This window comes from Apium graveolens, chromosome 6 (genome assembly GCF_009905375.1).
Source record: "Apium graveolens cultivar Ventura chromosome 6, ASM990537v1, whole genome shotgun sequence".
NCBI classification, from domain to species: Eukaryota; Viridiplantae; Streptophyta; class Magnoliopsida; order Apiales; family Apiaceae; genus Apium; species Apium graveolens.
In genome coordinates this window covers 244,384,693-244,402,924 of record NC_133652.1, presented here as the reverse complement: position 1 = coordinate 244,402,924, position 18,232 = coordinate 244,384,693, and the positions used below count along the sequence as shown (strand labels likewise).

Sequence of the window (18,232 nt, the reverse complement as noted above, 5' to 3'; positions counted from 1 at the left end):
TTATTCATATGACCACTTACCAGGTGGACGACAAACACCTCAAGAATATGTTGGTGGGATGACTCAGGCGAGCAGAGCGACATGGAGAGCTCAGTTGGGTGAGGTCGGTCCTTCACAGCAGCAGCAGTAGGAAGCAGATAAGAGCAATACTGGATTGTGTTCAATGTAGTGTAGGCGCTTGATGAGAAGGATGGATGCGATACATTACATCCATAGTCGGTTTGCACAGGACCTTACCTAGGCGTTGTGTAAAACATTCAGGGCCACATGAGTTAACATCCAATAGCCAGTATTTGGTGAGGATTCTGTGTACCCGCCGCCTGATACTCCTGACACACCACCCCGTGAGGGTGATTTACCTGATTTTGAGTAGGTATGACTGATTCCTTGCTATTACCTTCACTAAGGACAGTGAATATTTTAAGTTTGAGGGTGGTAGTTAAGAAATATATATTTCTCTGTGTCCATATAGTTGCATATTCATGCTAGTTTAGTTCATATAGTTGTATATTTGCCATGCAGTTTTTTTATATTTTGCATAATAGTATGTTGCATATAGTTTCATTCATGTGCATTATATCATGATCTCTTAAGTTTATTTTACCGATTTATTTGTGATATTGATGTTAGTGTAGTGATGTCGTATAGAGTGATGTTAAGTCCTATCGAGTTGATTTGCATGCTAGAAGCAATAAAATTTCACTAAGTCTTATAGGTTGCTTGAGTGCTAGATCATGGTCACGGTTTATTTGTTGGTCGAGGTTTAATCACTTGTTTATATTTAGAATTTAGGATATTCTCTTAATGATAATATAACATGGATATTTAAAATTTGGAAAAAAAATTGGATTTCATTTCTAGTTGTTGTGGCTAGGTGTCAAAATGGCTAGTAGTCGGCTCATATCTATATGAGTAGTCTAGGGTTGAATGAGATGGAGCAAAACGCACTCGTTCAGAAATTTTGTGAAAAAAGAAAAAAAAAGAGAAAAATGGAATAAATATGTGTTATGCATAATTGATCACGAGTGAGCTCTTTAATACTCGAGTTATTAAGTTCTTAGGGGACTTTGTGCCTAGTAACCTAAGGCTTTTATAGTCTGGGATCCACTAACCTAACGCTCGCTATATGGGTATTATTGCATAAGTTTTTTGTGGACCTCACTCATTGCACAGTCAAATAAGCATATTTGTGTTGTTTATGTGTTAGCAATAAAATCATGAATCCATGTATAACTCCGATAAAAGAATTAAAATGTTATTAGTCATTTTGAGTTTAGCTTTTATTCTATTTATAACCTCGTGATTGCCTTGGTGAATAGTGAGTCATGATTATTGATCTAGTTGAGATAATATAACTGATAAGCATTGCACACACGCACATTTCTAGCTTGTAAGTTGATTTGTAAGGTTTGACCGATATTTGTGTGAATAACTGCATTTGTTGAGATGTTGCTCATCGGTTGGTTTAGTTAATCTGAGGGATCGTTGCATTCATGTAGTTGCATTCATGCATTTTTATTTCTTGTTCTTTGAGTTTGTTTATGCTTAAGGACAAACGTCGGTTCAAGTTTGGGGGTGTCTTAAGTGGCATTTATGTCCACTTAGAACGTCCTATAAAGGCTTGGAATAGTGTTTTTTACTCAAGTTATTTGTGTTTTTGATGTGTTTTGTAATGTTTTTGTATTTCAGGCATAGTTGGAGGAATCAGGAGGTTTAACATTGCAATGATGCTAAAATAGAGTTATGAAGGTGTCTTGAATAAAAGCTCGTGGATCTCCATCTCAAATCAGCCAGGAAAACAAGCAGAAAAACTTTTTCCAGAAGGTCGGCGCGCCCATGTTGTAGTAGCGCGCGCCCGCGCTGAAGATGAAGAAGGACATCGCGCGACCATGCCAGGTCGGGATTTCAAAATCCTGTTTCAAGTACAAGAGTGATTTTCTGGACTTCTCTTCTGATTGGGCTGCTATATAAAGACAACTTAAAGATGTTTTTCATTACGGAGCTTATGGAGAAGACATCAAGAAGACTGAGGAGCATAAATACAACCAAGGCAAAGGGGATCTAGTTTATTCTTATGATTCTTTGTTATAAGTTGTAATCTTGGATGCTAGTTTTCTTGTTTTGTTGAACCTATACTCTTGTTTAACGTACTTTGATTAAAATTTATATTTATAAAGACTTAGTTTATTATACCATGCTTTCATCAGAACCCACAGTGATGATGAGTTCGGTTATGGGCTAATCATTATCGTGGGGTTCTAGCAGATTTACTTACGAATTTTAATAGTTAATATGTTTTGATATCATAGTGTGTGGTGATTATATGATATCCTAGTATTGGTTGTGCTTATTCGTCTCATGAGCATCGCGAACTTATAAGATAGCGTGTTAATCTCTACTGAAGCGAAAGTGAATATAGGGATTTAGAACTTGCCATGCTAGCATAGGTTCATGTGTTTGATATGCATAATTCATAGGTAATTTTAACCATCTTACTTGCCCTATGTAATCATGATAGATAACTTGTACATTAAACCGTTATGTTATCAAATTCTACAGACATTTAGGGTCTCAATATAATTGGTATCTATTCAGCTTCTATCTCTTTTGTGGATGTCTGGTAGTAGCGTATACGTACAACGAAAGTTGGCGTTTACTAGTTTTGTGTTGTCTGATTAGTGTCATCACCATTGCATGCTAAGGTTAAGAATAAAAAGGCTATTGAATGAAGTAGTAATGAAGTTAGAATCCCATGTTTGTGTTATATAAGTAAATCAACCTTTTAATCTCTTAGTTAATTGCATGTTAGTTAGTAATCTTAGTTATAAACAATCTCAACTTGTTATCATCTTAGCATTGAATAATAACCATACCATTGTTGCATAAGTACATTAATTGAAACTAACCTAAACCAGTCTCTGTGGGAATGAACTAGAATTAATTCTATATTACTTGCGATCACGTATACTTGTGTGAATATTAGCGCGTGTTTTCGTCCCAACGAGGTGTAATCGAGTCGAGCCGAGTCAAACACTGTCAGACTCGGCTTGAATTCGAGTAAAAGTTTGGGTTCGAGCTTGAACTTGAACTCGACCGAACCTTTAATTTCAATTTTGAAACTCGGCTTGTAAAAGTTCCGTTGGCTCGAATTTGACTCAAAAACTCGAATTAATTTCACTAGATATTAACAAAACTTGATATATGATCGGTTCGGCTCGAGTTCGATTCAATAAAAAATTAATAAAATATAAAAATATTAAATATTTACATATAAAAATATATTTATAATAAAAAAAGTGAAAATAATATAGGATCGATAAGGCTCGCGAATCTTACGAGCCGAATAATTTGAAGACCGGCTCGATTAAAAAGACGAAAAGTTCGAGCTCGAGCTCGGCCCGATTATTTTCGAGCCAAATTCAAATTTTTTATGAGCCGAACTCGAGTAGATCATTAATGATCATAGGATAGAATATCTTCAGATGCAAAACATGATCTGATCCAGAGGGATCCTCATGTAGAAAATATAGGTGGTTGTCAAATTATAACTCTGTCTTCTTCTTGTAAATAATCATCTTCTTCTTGTCAAGCTGATAAGTATAATGGGGACCATTTTTGGAAACTTCCAATTCTGATAATTCTCCTACAAAATTTCTCTTGATCGAAAGATTCAAGTGATACAACTTCTTATGTTCTAGCCATTCTTCATCCTTATTTGTCTTATTGAGAAGATAAATCATTGATTCAGCATCTGTTAAGGTGAAATTAGCTACATACACATTATCTTTTCTAGTTCCAGATAAAAGGACCTTGTTATCATTTTTTTAATGACAACATATGCTTCTTTATCAAAAATGACTTTGAAGACATTGTCACATAGCTGGCTGACATTTAGCAAGTTGTGCTTAAGTCCCTCCACTAGTGCTACATCATCTATGATGACATTTCCAACTGAAATCAAGCCATATCCCACAGTATGACCTTTTTTGTCATCTCCAAAGGTAATACTTGGGCCAACTTTCTCTTCAAACTTAGTGAGCATGGATGAATCTCCAATCATGCGACATGAGCAACCACTGTCTACATATCAGACATTTATCCTTTTTCCATCCATCAAAATCATTTCAAACTAATTTAGGTATCCAGATCTTTTTGGTACCAATTATGTTGACTGCCTTCTTTCTCTTGAAACCATATGTTATTGTAGAACTAGTAGGGTTAAGGTCCACTTTTATTCTAGGTGATGGTTTTTGAGCAAAAGTGTTGGTGCTAAAGTCATATGAACAAGTTTGGGAATGCATATTATTGAATGAAGATGCAAACATGTTATTCATACCTTGCATATTATGTGAAGAGTGGTAAGGATTAGAATTGGTTGACATGTTACTACTGTTCTGACTAAACACTTTAGGCAAGTTTGGCATGGCACACATAGGCATGGAGGGAACATACATGATAGGTATGGAAGAAATTTTACACTGGATAGATAGACTATTGACACTACCACACTTGACACAAGTTTTTCTTGGCGCAAAATTGTCAAAAGTGTAGTCGTTGTGCTTGTTAATCCATACTTTTTTATTCATGTTGTTCTTTCTCCTAAATCTCATTCTAGATTCAAGCTCATCCTTCATTTTTTTGTTGAATAAACATCCTATGTTACTCTACTCGACTCTTTTGGTTTTGGTCCCTTCTCATATTAAATAGATATTGCTCACTGGTTCATCATCTTCAATTAACATGTCCAGTTTGCAAGTACTGATACTTTCTTTTAACAAATAATCTGTATCCCTAGATTTATCTTCCTTCAATGGATAATTATTATTTGTTGATGAATAGTTATTGGCATAACCATCTTGTTTAAATTTAGTCTTCTCCCTTTTCCAAACATCTTCATAGAAAGACTTAACACTCTCAAGATCTGTGAATTTGCTTGCTACATCCCGAAATTCCTTCCATTTAACAATTACCGCTTTTTCAAGATTTGATTGCCTTTTTAGATATTTTTTTCTCTTTAAATATCCTCAGTATTCATCTTTAAGAGCTAGGCAGTTTTTCTTAGCATTCTCAAATTCAAGCAACTACATCTCTAATAAGTTGTTTCTCTCGAATAACAAGGAATTAGCATTTTTAATCATAGTATTTTCCTTTTTAAGAGACTTCATAGTGACATGCAAGTTGTACAATTCAGAAGACATATCATTGATAGTTTCTTGACATTCACCCTTACTTAACCTTGAAAGATCAATTATAATGTTAGGTTACACACACTGTAGAAGGAGGTTGAATACAGTGTCTAGCACAATCAAATCGAATTAAGAACACAAGTATGAAACACAGAATAATCTTATTAATAAAACAGTATTACAATGGAACCGTTCTCTCTCAGTGATGAACAAATATCACGAGAGCTGCTAGGGTTACAATGAATAATATTCTCGATTAAGATAACACATATAGTGTAAACCCTATGCTGTGTTTATATAGACACACAGTTACAAGAAAATCTTCTAATTGATATCGAATATGATTCTGCATCCTAAAATATATCAACTAGTTATCTTTTCTTCCAAGTATTCTATTTTTCATAGAATTCTTCTTCATGCATATCTCTTCTTATTTTAGTCTCGATCTTCTTTCCTTTCAATCAGCCGCCTTCCTTATCTGAAAGTCTCCTTAAGTCCTGATATTATCTCCTGATAAATATATTCTGATAACTTAAGTTCTGACAACTTAAGTTCTGATATCTTAAGTCCTGACTTCAGTATAAGTACTAATTTTCAGTTAAGTCCTGATTTATCCTGTTAGTTAAGATCTAAAAACTAAACACAAATCATCATTAGACATGACATCACAAATATATCTAACAATCTCCCCCAACTTGTAAATTAGCATAATATACAAGTTCAGCAGATATTTGATGATGTCAAAAACAGTAAGTACAAATGCATGAGAATTTGACTAGATAACTACAACTTACAGTCCTTACAGCTTTACCATCCTTAAAGTCTGATATCAGCATCAGTCTGTATACACTTCAGAATTTAAGCAGTTATAGATCTTTGACTTGGCTTCAATTTCTGATCTCTTTGATGTCAGGAGTTGTTCTGAGATAGTTTTTCAAAAGTGTTCTCTCAGCATATTCAAGTTCATTGACCATCCTCCTTTTAGCATTTTTTAGTTCAACTGTATCTTCACCAGTTTGAAAGATAGCAACCCTGAAATAATTTATTTTAGCTATTCTTATATCCAGATCCAGTCTGATGATATAGGCTTTATCAGACTCTAGATTGAATTCAAGTCCCTTAATACCAGAAAATGTAGTGATGATTTTAGCAGTATTAGGGGAAAATGTTCATCCCAATTTCTTTTGAAGTCCAAAGCACAAGATCTCAACATGTCTTATATGGTCTGAATTGTACGCTAACTTTGTCCATCTATCTGTGGGTGATGAGCAGTGCTCATCTTGAGTCGAGTTCACAAATGTTCTTTAAATATTTTCCAAAATCTGGAGTTAAAACGAGGGTCTCTATCCGATACAATAGATACTGGAACTCCATGGCGAGTAACAATTTCCTTAAATACATATGAATCAGCTTATCCATTGAGAATCTCTCGTTGATCGGTAGAAAATGAGCCGACTTAGTCAATCAATCAACTATTATCCATATAGCGTCGTGATTAAATTTTTTCCTTGGTAATCCAACTATGAAGTCCATCGCAATGTGCTCCCACTTTCATTCAGGTATCTCTAAGGGTTGAATTAGTCCACTCGGTTTCTGATGTTCGGCTTTTACCCTTTGGCAAGTGTAACATCTACTAATCCATTGAGCAATCTCTTTCTTCATATCCGACCACCAAAAGTTCTACTTTAAATCTTGGTACATTTTTGCGCTTCCTGGGTGAATAGAAAATTCTGAGTTGGGAGCATCCTTCAAAATCTCATTCTTCAATTCTTCCACATTCGGTATCCAAATCCTTGATAAGAATCTTAGAATTCCTTTATTGTCTTTTTGGGTGCAAATCTCTTCTCCAATCAACTCATTCATCCTTTGATTCATCACTTCTTCTTGGCACTTCTTAATCTTTCCTAATAATTATGGTTGAAAATCATCTTACAAATCATTTCTGTAGACGCACTTGGAGCTTGAATCTCAATTTCCATTTTCTCAAATTCCTTTGATAACTCTTGGGCCATAGTCAACATATTCAATCTCTCCTTGTGACTTAAAGCATTCGCCACCACGTTCACTTTCCCGGGATGATAATTGATTGAGCAATCGTAGTCCTTAATCAACTCCAACCATCTTTGTTGCCTCATGTTTAATTCCTTCTGAGTGAAACTGTACTTCAGGCTCTTGTGATCCATATATATCTCGCATTTCTCTCCATATAGATAATGTCTCCACAACTTCAAAGAAAATACAATTGCAGCCAGTTCTAAGTCATTAGTTGGGTACCTTTGCTTGTGAGGCCTAAGTTGTCTTGACGCGTAAACTATCACCTTTCCGTGTTACATTAAAACACAACCCAATCCTTTGTGTGACGCATCACTGAATATTACAAAATATCCTTGATCATTTGGCAGGGATAATACTGGAGTGGAGACTAACTTCTGCTTCAACTCTTGAAAACTCTTTTCACATTTCTCCGTCCATTCAAACATCTCATTCTTTCGGGTCAATGTTGTCAATGGTACTGCAATCTTTGAGAAATCCTTCACAAATCTTTGATAATATCCGGCCAATCTCATGAAACTCCTAACTTCAGTCGGGGTCTTCGTCCTTTCCCAATTCATTAGAGTTTCTATCTTCGCTGGATCAACTCGAATACCTTTACGTCCGACAATATGTCCTAAAAAATGAACTTCTCGCAGCCAGAACTCACACTTCAAAAACTTTGCATATAACTTCTCCTTTCTTAAAGTATCCAAAGTTATTCTCAGATGTTTATCATGTTCTTCCTCGGTCTTTGAGTATATTAGAATGTAGTCGACAAACACAATGACAAACTTATCTAAATACTCCTTATATAATCGGTTCATCAAATCCATAAAGGCGGCTGGTGCATTTGTCAATCCGAATGTCATAACTAGAAACTCGTAATGTCCGTATCTGGTTTTGAAAGCAGTCTTTGGTATGTCTCCCGGCTTAATCTTCAACTGATGATATCCTGATCGTAAGTCAATCTTCGAGAAATAAGTCACTCCCTTAAGTTGATCAAACAAGTCATCAATATGAGGTAACTAGAGTCAGAAATATCATACACAACACGATAACACGACACGAACACGACACGATACTAACGGGCTTGGTTTTACCTTTACGGTACACGAACATGAAAGTACACGAACATGAAATTACATGAATACTTATAATGTTGGTTTTGGTTTTATCGACAGGTACGCGACACGAAACAAAAGTACACGAAATAAATAAATAAATATATAATTAAATAATATATATATATTATTTTTAAATTTTACTTTTATACCCGGAAGTAGTTGTTGACTGAATTAAGACCAAAATCGTGGACCACATGTTTTGAAACTAAAAGCAGCTTAGGGTTTTTATTTTCTCCCTCTTTCAAACATTCCGCCGCTTCTAAACATTCCGCCGCTCTCTTCTTTCAATCCTCCGCTCTCTGAGTTCTTCGCTTCCAATGGAAGAAACAAACACTAATATTCCGGTAAGCTTCGATTTATTAAAGCAATCTTTTTATTTTTGGGTGCTGAACAATTTTTGTGTGAATTTATAATTTGTAATTGAAGAAAAGTACATATCAAATTCATGAGTTGAATTCAATTTATATAGTGTGTGGATTTTCAAATCTGTTTTTGATTTAATTTGATTTTTCATAATTCATGAGTTAAATTCAATTTTCATAAGGTTCGTCATATATCTAAGTAGGACTCGATTGCTTAATAAAAATAAATAAAATCAAATTCAGGGGAAAAATGACACCACTAGTAAATGGTTATATGACTTTTGCTTGTAATATAGCGACCAACTGAATTGTGGTCATGGTATTGTCTATGGTAAGGTCTTTGGCTACAAAAATGAAACCCACATTTGATAAATACTGGGCATATTACAATACCATTCTTGCTATTGCTGTTGTCTTTGATCCACGCTATAAGACTCATTTTGTGGAGTTTTGCTACAAAATGTTGTATGGAGATGATTGTGAACAAATAAAACTGCTTCATGACACTTTAATGCAATTATTTGATTTGTACAAAGATAGAATTCCAACGTATACTGTTGTGTGTGAACCTGATGCTGGAAGTTCATTGCAGATGGCTGGATCAGATGTAATGAAGGTAATTGTTATACCTGAATTATTTGTCCAGTTATTTTATTATTTTGCTAATCTGCCTATTTTATAATTTGCCTTGCATTATATTTTTTTTCAGGAATTTGATGCCCTGGACAGAGATCTAAATCCGGTAGAAAAAACAGAGTTAGAAAGGTATTAGGAAGAGAAAAGGTTGAACGGGAGTCTTGATATCAATATTCAGGAATATTGGAACTCAAACCAATTCAGATTTCCCAATCTTGCTTTTATGGCTCGAGATATCTTATCGATTCCTATATCAACCGTTGCTTCTGAATCTGTGTTTAGTATCGGTGGGAGAATATTGGATCAATATCGAAGTTGTTTGGCACATGCAGTTGTTGAGAGCTTGATTTGCACACGAGATTGGAGATTTAATGAAAAAGAAGGTAGTAATTAATTTGGTATATTTAATTTTATACATGTTGTTCAGAATAGAATTTACAGCTAAATAGTTAATTTGCTATTTCTTATTTCAGTTCTTTCGAATTATTCTTTGGAAGAGCTTACTCAAGATATTATTAATTTGGCGATCAAAGATGATTTGGGCCCCGTCACATAAGGTAAACTCTGCATCTGTTACTTTGTTCACACTTGATATGAAAATTTGGCAGTTGCTGTTAATTTATGTTCTAAAGACCTGGAATAATTTGGCAGTTGCTTTTATTGATATTTTGATGAGTCATAGAACTCTTGTTTTCTTATAATGCGCCTGTTGTGTTTAATTGAATGATATTCTAGAATCAAGTATTATAAGTTTTGTGGTGCTAGTTGTCTGTTATGGAAATGGAATATATTAGTGTAGTTTACAAAAAGTTACGACAGGAGTGTTTATATATAGTGTTGCGGTATCCTCTTAGTGATGAAAGCGATATTGGAGTATAATAGTAGAGGTGAAAGTTGAACTTATGTGCGGAAGAATAAGGTACATGTGAGGATTTGGGAACATATTTTAATTAAATTTGTAGTATGTGATAGTTTTCTGATAATATGACTCAAGGATGACTTAAGGATGATTTTAATTAGCTTTGGCATAATAAAAATAAAGAACCAGGTAGACTTTTCTGGGGTACATCTTCTTGAGAATCACAATATGCTCTCTCCAGTATTTTATATGTTACTGTATTTACTTGCACATCCATTGATAAACAACATTTTTTTTCAATTTTACAGCATTGAATTTGATCGAGATTGAAGGAGCTTCTTGTTTGCTGGATATACTAATGGTTGCTGACAAAGATGATGTTTCAGCTGGAATTTTTTTTGCTGAATTTATGAAAAATATGAAGCCTGTCAAAACTGGAGCTTTATATTTTTGTTTTATGTACCCCTAAAATTGATTGTGGAGTTTAATCTACATTTTAATGTTAATTCTGAAGTAAACAGATATTTTAAATTATATTGCCAGACTTTTTATCTTTATTATCGTGTACTAATTTGTGTACCTTTTCGTTTCGTTTTTTGTTTTCGTTTAGTACACGAAAAGTACACGAAATAATTCGTGTACTTAACGTTTCGTTTCGTTTTGACACAAAACTTTCGTTTAGTGTTTCATTTTAGAATATGTGTACATGGATTAATTTTATTTCGTTCATGGATCAACATATCAGTACACGAAAAATGAAAGTACACGACATGAAAGTACACGACACGACACGAATTGCCAGGTCTAGAGGTAACGAGTACCTATTCTTGATGGTCAATTTGTTCAACTCTCTATAGTCGATGCATAATCTCATACTTCCGTCCTTCTTTTTCACAAACAGAACGGGAGCACCCCACGGAGATACACTCGGCCTTATAACTCCTTTATCCAATAACTCTTGTAGTTGTTTGGCCAATTCCTTCATTTCTACGGGTGCCATACGATAAGGTGCCTTCGATACAGGTTCCACACCGGGCGCTAAGTCGATAGAAAACTCGATTTGACGGTTAGGCCGTAATCCAGGAAGTTCATCCGAAAATATATCGGGAAATTCACTAACTATCGGGATACTTTCTATATTCGGCATCTCCTTAGATCTATCAATTACATGGGCCAAATACCCTTCATACCCTTGTCTTAACAATCTTTTAGCTTGAATCATTGACAAAAATGCTTTAACTTGTTTCCGTCCTTTGAACTCTACTTTCTTTCCTTGAGGGGACTTAAGAACCACTTTCTTCTTCTTACAAGAGCTTCATGCTTTGCTAGCCAATCCATTTTTAATATAGCATCAAATTTTCCTAGTCGAAAAGGTATAAGGGAAGCAGGGAAACTATAGCTTAAAATCTCTACTTTACACCGAGGACAAATACTTTTAACAGATACTTGCTCTTGATTAGCTAAAATGATAGATAAGGGTTCAACTAATAGTTCAATTTCACAATTTAACTTGCCAACAAAAGATTCAGATATGAAAGATGTAGTAGCTCCAGAATCAAATAGCACTTTAGCATTGACGTTGTTGACAGAAAGCGTACCTGCCACAACTTCATAACTCTGAACAACATCCTTGATATTCATGTTGAATGTCCGGGCCTGAGCAGGATAGGAAGGAGGAAACACTGGAGTTGCAGATTCAGAAGGTTGATTTGAAGAAAGTTGAAGAATCGGAACTGAACATGTCATTGCTTGATTGTAAGGGGCAACTATCAATTGAACCAACTTGTTATTTCCGGGGGTCTTGCAATCCCTAGACATATGACTGGTCTTTCCACACTTGAAGCATGTAACAAGAGGCTTCAGGTTTCGGCACTCATTCACATAATGACCTTTCGAATTGCACTTGTAACAAATGATGTCAGCCTTATTGCAGCTACCCGTGTGTCTCTTGTTGTAGAATTTACACTCCATATTTGTTGCTTGCTGGAATCTCTGACCACTGGGCCCTTGAATCCTATTACTCTGACTCTTATTATCACCTTTCTTAAAGGTTTGGGGTCCTCCTGGTTCTGGAATCCAAACTTCTTAAAATTCTTCCCACTTTGGCTTCCTTGAGCCGATCCTTCTCCATTACTTCCAAAGTTCCTTTTCTTACTCTCTTTTTCCTTCGAGTTTTGTTAGGTCCTGAATTATCGTGGAAGGGGGGGGGGGTGAATACGATAATCACTAAATTAAAAATTCTTTCGAATCTTTAGCGGATAAAAGATTTAGTGCACGGTTAGTGGTTTCGTGTTCTTGAGAGGAATAGTGTTTGGAACGATACAACAAGGAACACAAGATATTTGGGGAAATATATATTCGTATGTAAATCCTCAAGGGGTGTTGCTACACTCCGGTAAATAAATTAATCGGATACAATCTAAGAACAACAAAGTTCCTAGCTACTACAAAGATTTACAAATCAAATCCTATACAATGATCTAACTTTTGTTTGTAGTAGGATTTAATTACAGGATAACGATTATAATGTCCCTAAGAATATATAAGAATTAAATCGGGCATTATAACATTACTCCGGTGAGAAGTTAAACGGATATACAAAAAGCTTGAACTTCTCTATAAATCTTTGCTTCTTATTTTATCATCTCTCTTTTTGTTGGAGAAGAATATAAACAGAACAACTGAACTGATCTGCTGCTTGTGTACGCTTATATCAGTTAAATTATGTGGCTGAAATTGAACCACATAAATAATTGATTGTACAATAAATTGTGGTTGAGGATTGAGGAGTGCTCTGTGGCGACCAGCTTCTATAGTCTGTGGCGACAACAACAAGCACAAGTGCATTGCCTTGGATTTATTTGAGTTATCAGTTTATTCTGTGGCGACTCCAAGGAAACAGAGGAGAGAATTGCCTTAGTAAATTATCTCATGTGGCGACAACTATGCATGGCTGTGGCGACTACTAGGGTGATAAAAGAGGAGCTTGTGGCGACCTAGGAGAGTACTAGTACCGCAAATGTACTTGGTACTTTCCTTTTATAAACCAAAACATTAACTTACCTTATGTACACGTTTTTGTTTTATTTCTTTTTTTTATTTTCTTTTTGCTTTTTGCTTTTTCTTTTTCTTTTATTTTCTTTTTCCTTTTTCTATTTTCTTTTTTTTTCTCATTTTTTGTTTATTTTCTTTTTAAGTTTAAATTGTAATTAAATTTATTTATAAAAGTAACTTAAATATAACTTATATAAATAAACTAATTTAGATTTATAAAATAAACTTATTTAAAGTTTATAAAATAAATCATTTTAATTTTATTAAATAAATTATATTAAAGTCCATTAAATAAATTTATTTAATTTAACAATTAAACTTTGAGCTTCGCTAGTCCCCTTAGCTGTTTAGCTGTATACCCCGCGCACTTCTTCTCGTACTTTAACAGATAAGTGTTTAATCTAAGTACGTTCCTTAACTTAACAATTCTTCTAAAAATAATACACAGGTTCCTTTCACGAGCTGTTGACGCCTAGTGCAATTGGTCTGGTTCACAGACGACTAACCCCGATTCAGGTCTTCGTATTATGGCCTTGATTAAATTGTTAAGCTTGCAACAACTTTATCGCTTCAGACACTGACTGTCAATAAACAACTGTACTTTCACTGGAATCCTTTATGGTACTTTAGACAAAGTCTTCATTAACCTCTGTCTATACCCTGTCTTCACTTCTTCAGATTCTTATGCTTTGAACACTGTCTATCTTCAATCAATGCCAATACACTGAAATCTTCCGGTAGCACTTGTATACTGAATCTTCAACATTTCTGAAACCCTGAAAGTCTTTAATCTTTGTTCTTCACTGAGGCATGATCATATTAATGAGCTTCTTTCAGTGACCTGTAAATAAACTTCAAGCTTTATTCAAATCTTTTGATTCTTCATATTTGCCATGTCTTCATTCTTCCTGATTTTTTATATAGATGTAGTATTATTAACCTGTCATGTTCTAGTGTTGTTATCGTGTTGAGTTATCATGTAACTGTTCATACAGCTACGCAGTCTCACCAACAATCTCCCCCTATTTGATTGTTAACCCTAACAAACAAATTAAATAGAGAGGATAACTCAACTAACTTGAAAAAGTAAAGTACCAGGACTTATAAATAATTCTACTAGTTTTCTGGATCAAATTCTGTATTTCTAGATTTATTGAGTTACTGAATTGAAAGATGCTTGTTCCTCTAGCACTGAGCTGATCTTCAAGTAGTTTCATCTTCATTTCCTTGGTTCTTCAAATCTCTGCCAGATATTACTTCTCAGTCTTGAAGTAATCATCAGCAGCTTCTTTTGTACAACCATATTTCCTGTTGAGAAGCACATATCTCTCTTGCTTTCCCCCCTATGAGAATCAACTGCTTAATGGAGATCACCTTCGTTTACCACCTCTCCCGTACAATAGGATCCGCAGATAAAAACCAATGGTACTCCCCTTTTGGAAAACAACTTCTCCCCTTATGAAGAATAGTGATGAACCAAATCACTTCTTCTGATCACTAGGAAATCATCTTGTGTTTACCACCTCTCCCGTACAATAGGATCCGTAGTCAAACAACAATGGTGTGGTGTAGTGTACATGTGCTTTACCTTTTTCCTCCTCCCTGCTATTTCTTCCCCTTAGTTGAGGAATCCTCCAAACTATTATATAAGCTTTTATCTCCCCCTTAAAGAAGGAATGTATGCTGTCGTCTAAAGGAGTTCTCACATTTCACTTGGTTGAAAAAGAAATAACAAGTCATATTCTGATCAACCATGTCCCTTGAAATTCTGCAAAATGGTTTCACTGTTGATCATCCTGTTAACCCATATTCCCAACTCCTTATACCTCCCAACTGTGAGATCACCAATTGTTAACTCCCAAATTGTTAGGTCTCGAAGTATTCTAATCCAATCTGTAAATGTTAGGTCCCTAAGAGTTAGGCTCCAATCATAAACAAATTTGAGACCCGAAGTATCAAGAACCAGTGTTTAGGGATAGGGAATGGGATATGGTGTTTCTCTTTCTTCCTCACTGTGAGTGTGTGCTTCTATTTTGTATACCTCACAAGTGTTTCACTCTTCTCTCCACTCGTGTTTACACTCATTCTCATAAGTGTATCACTTCTCTCATAACTCCAAAATCCAGTTGTACCTGCAAGGAAAATCACCTTAGCCATCCTTAAGGAGGTCATAGGTGGTGCAATGGGAGTTCACAAATCCCCATCCTTGTTAGACTCGTCAGATGAATCTGAGTTATAATCTACAAGTTGCTAGTTTCCCTTTGAGGGTTCCAGATTTGAACTCTGGGAAGGTAAACAATGATTTAAAGAATTTAGCATAAAGATCTAAGTTCCCTTCTAATGTCTGTGAAGACATTTCCTTGTGACTCATCAGGTAATATCTGAATCATTGTCAACAAGTTGCCGATATGCACCTATGTCAGATCCACTATCCGCAGATACATCTAGGTTTATTAGTCCTGGGGAGGTAGACACTGACCACTAACATATGGCTATTGGATCAGTATCCTCTCCTAACACCTGTAAAGGCAATTGGTCCTTTAAAGAACCTTGAACAATCAAATTTGACCGTAAAATGGTCGAAACTCTTGTTTCCATCAACTCATCCTTTGTGTGTGTAACCTATCCTTGTGCGTCAAGAATTATTTATGTTTGAGGTGGTGACACTACATTGGATATCTTGGCTGACAGGCGAATTTCAATAGACGCATCCTGTTGAGAGGATGAATCTAATAACTGTTTTGTGCCTTTTCAGCCATTACATCTTTTTGAGAAGATGTATGGGGGCTAGCAGTTGCCTCGGTTTAAGTACTGCTCATCTTCGTAGGAGACAGAGCTGCTGGGTTGACTTCAGAACCTTCCTTATGTGGTGCACTAAGGCACTTTCTCCCTCACGCTCATTCGTACTTCATTTTAGGGGTAAGAGAGTGTTGGTTGGTTCTTTTTCTGTGTTAGTCTTTACAGTCTAGGGTAGAAGTTGTGTGTTTTCAACTTCATGACTATCAATGAAAGAATGTCATTGGAGGCTGAACCTGCATCACATAGCATATGGAAATGTAGAGATAAAATGCATTTAAGATCTATAATGAATGAAAGTCATGCATTTAATCTTTTGAGAGAAATGATGTATAATAGTGATTTCAAAAGATTTTAATAAAATAAGAAATCACCAATGTAGAAAGAAGTTTGATTTTCTCCTAAAACTGTTCGAGTGCACAAGTCTGTTTTTATGCCTAAAAAGATAAATGATTTGATAAGACACAGACTGATGACCTAGCAGTATTAAGAAGAGAAAGAAAGATTTTGTCTTTCAATATGAATGAGTTTTTGTAAAAGCATTGATCACTTAGGGTAAAGTCTAAGCAATTCTCATTCATGTCAAAAGCTTCATAATCTATCTTTATAAGATTATAATCAACAAAATTGTTTATTGATAAATCCTTAATAAGACTGACTATGCTGCTGATTTCAAATTGTAGTGAATCTGTTAGATATAACAACTCATATAAATCCACTAGAACTTAAAATCTCACAATTACCTGCAATAAAATATTAATAATATATCATTAACTGATACTTGTCAAGTATTCTAGATACCAATAATTATGTTGCATCCTATTTTAAATATTAAAATAAGATATCAATGAATTAAATACCAATTATCTATCAAAAAGACATCAGCATTCAATTTCATATATCGTACAATTGTTAACTCCTAACAACTGTAATATCTTAAACAATACTGGTTCGATAAATAAAGCAATATTAACCAATATTGTCTTGTTTGCAATCTTAGAAAAATAGTCTAAGTTCCATATACTTTGATCCATTGAGTATTGCATCTATTATCAAAGTGTTTAGGAATTTGCAAATAAGTATAAAACTTATTCTAACTTGACAACATATGGTCACTTCTAATAAAGAAATCAAACATTTTAACCATAGTTGTACTTAAGAAAAATTTCCACACTTTCTATATGAGTATAAGTGACTGAAGGTAAGCATTGATTACTTAGAGGAGTTCTAAGTAATGTCACAAATACTAATACTTCACAATTAGTTCATAGTTAAACTCTTAACTAAATATCATTAACTGATATAAGTCAAAAATTATACACAACTAATCATGCTACAATCATATTCTGATTTTAGTGAATTTTTGAGATATAAGCATTGCTAAATTCACTAAAACCAAAATCTCATAATTAACTTATAACACACAAGTTACAATCAATATACTAGATGTTAGATATATTTGATAATGTCATGTCTAATATGATTTATATTTAGTTTTCAGATCTTACTTAAACAGGACAAATCAGTACTTAACTGGAAATCGGCACTTATACTGAAGTCATAACTTAAGTTGTCAGAACTTAAGTTATCAGGAGATGTTTATCAGAAGATAATATCAGGACTTAAAGGAAATATTCAGATAAGGAAGGCAGCTGATTTATAGGAAGAGAAGATCTAGACAAACGTAAGAAGAAATATGCATGAAGAAGGAATTTCGTGAAGAATGGAATACTTGGAAGAAAAGATATCTGATTGATATATTTTAGGAAGCAGAATTATATTCCATATCAATTAGTGATTATCTTGTAACTGTGTAGTATATAAACACAGACATAGGGTTTACACTATAAGTGTTATCATTATCGAGAAGATTATTCATTATAACCGTAGTAGCTCTCGTGATATTTGTTCATCACTGAGAGAGGACAGTTCCATACTGTAACAGAGTTTATTGTTTTGAATAAAGTCTGTTTTCTGTTACTTGAGTTATTAGAGTTCGATTTGATTGTGCTATACACTGTATTCACCCCCTCTACAGTATGTGTGACCTAACAAGTGGTATCAGAGCCTATCTGTTAACACACAAACAGTTTAAGATCCAAAAATAATCATGTTTGAAGTAGAAACTCCAACTAAGCCCACCAAAACTGAAGAACCTCCAAAGACACAAATCCATAGCCG

General features: G+C 34.6%; 1 protein-coding gene across 1 annotated transcript; it reads right to left on the bottom strand.

Moving 5' to 3' along the window:
- Window positions 1-11,461: 11,461 nt before the first annotated feature.
- On the bottom strand, window positions 11,462-12,172 carry LOC141665847 (uncharacterized). Its single transcript, XM_074471833.1, has one exon. It carries the CDS (start codon window positions 12,170-12,172, stop codon window positions 11,462-11,464), a length of 711 nt encoding a protein of 236 aa, XP_074327934.1.
- Between the last annotated feature and the right edge of the window lie 6,060 nt (window positions 12,173-18,232).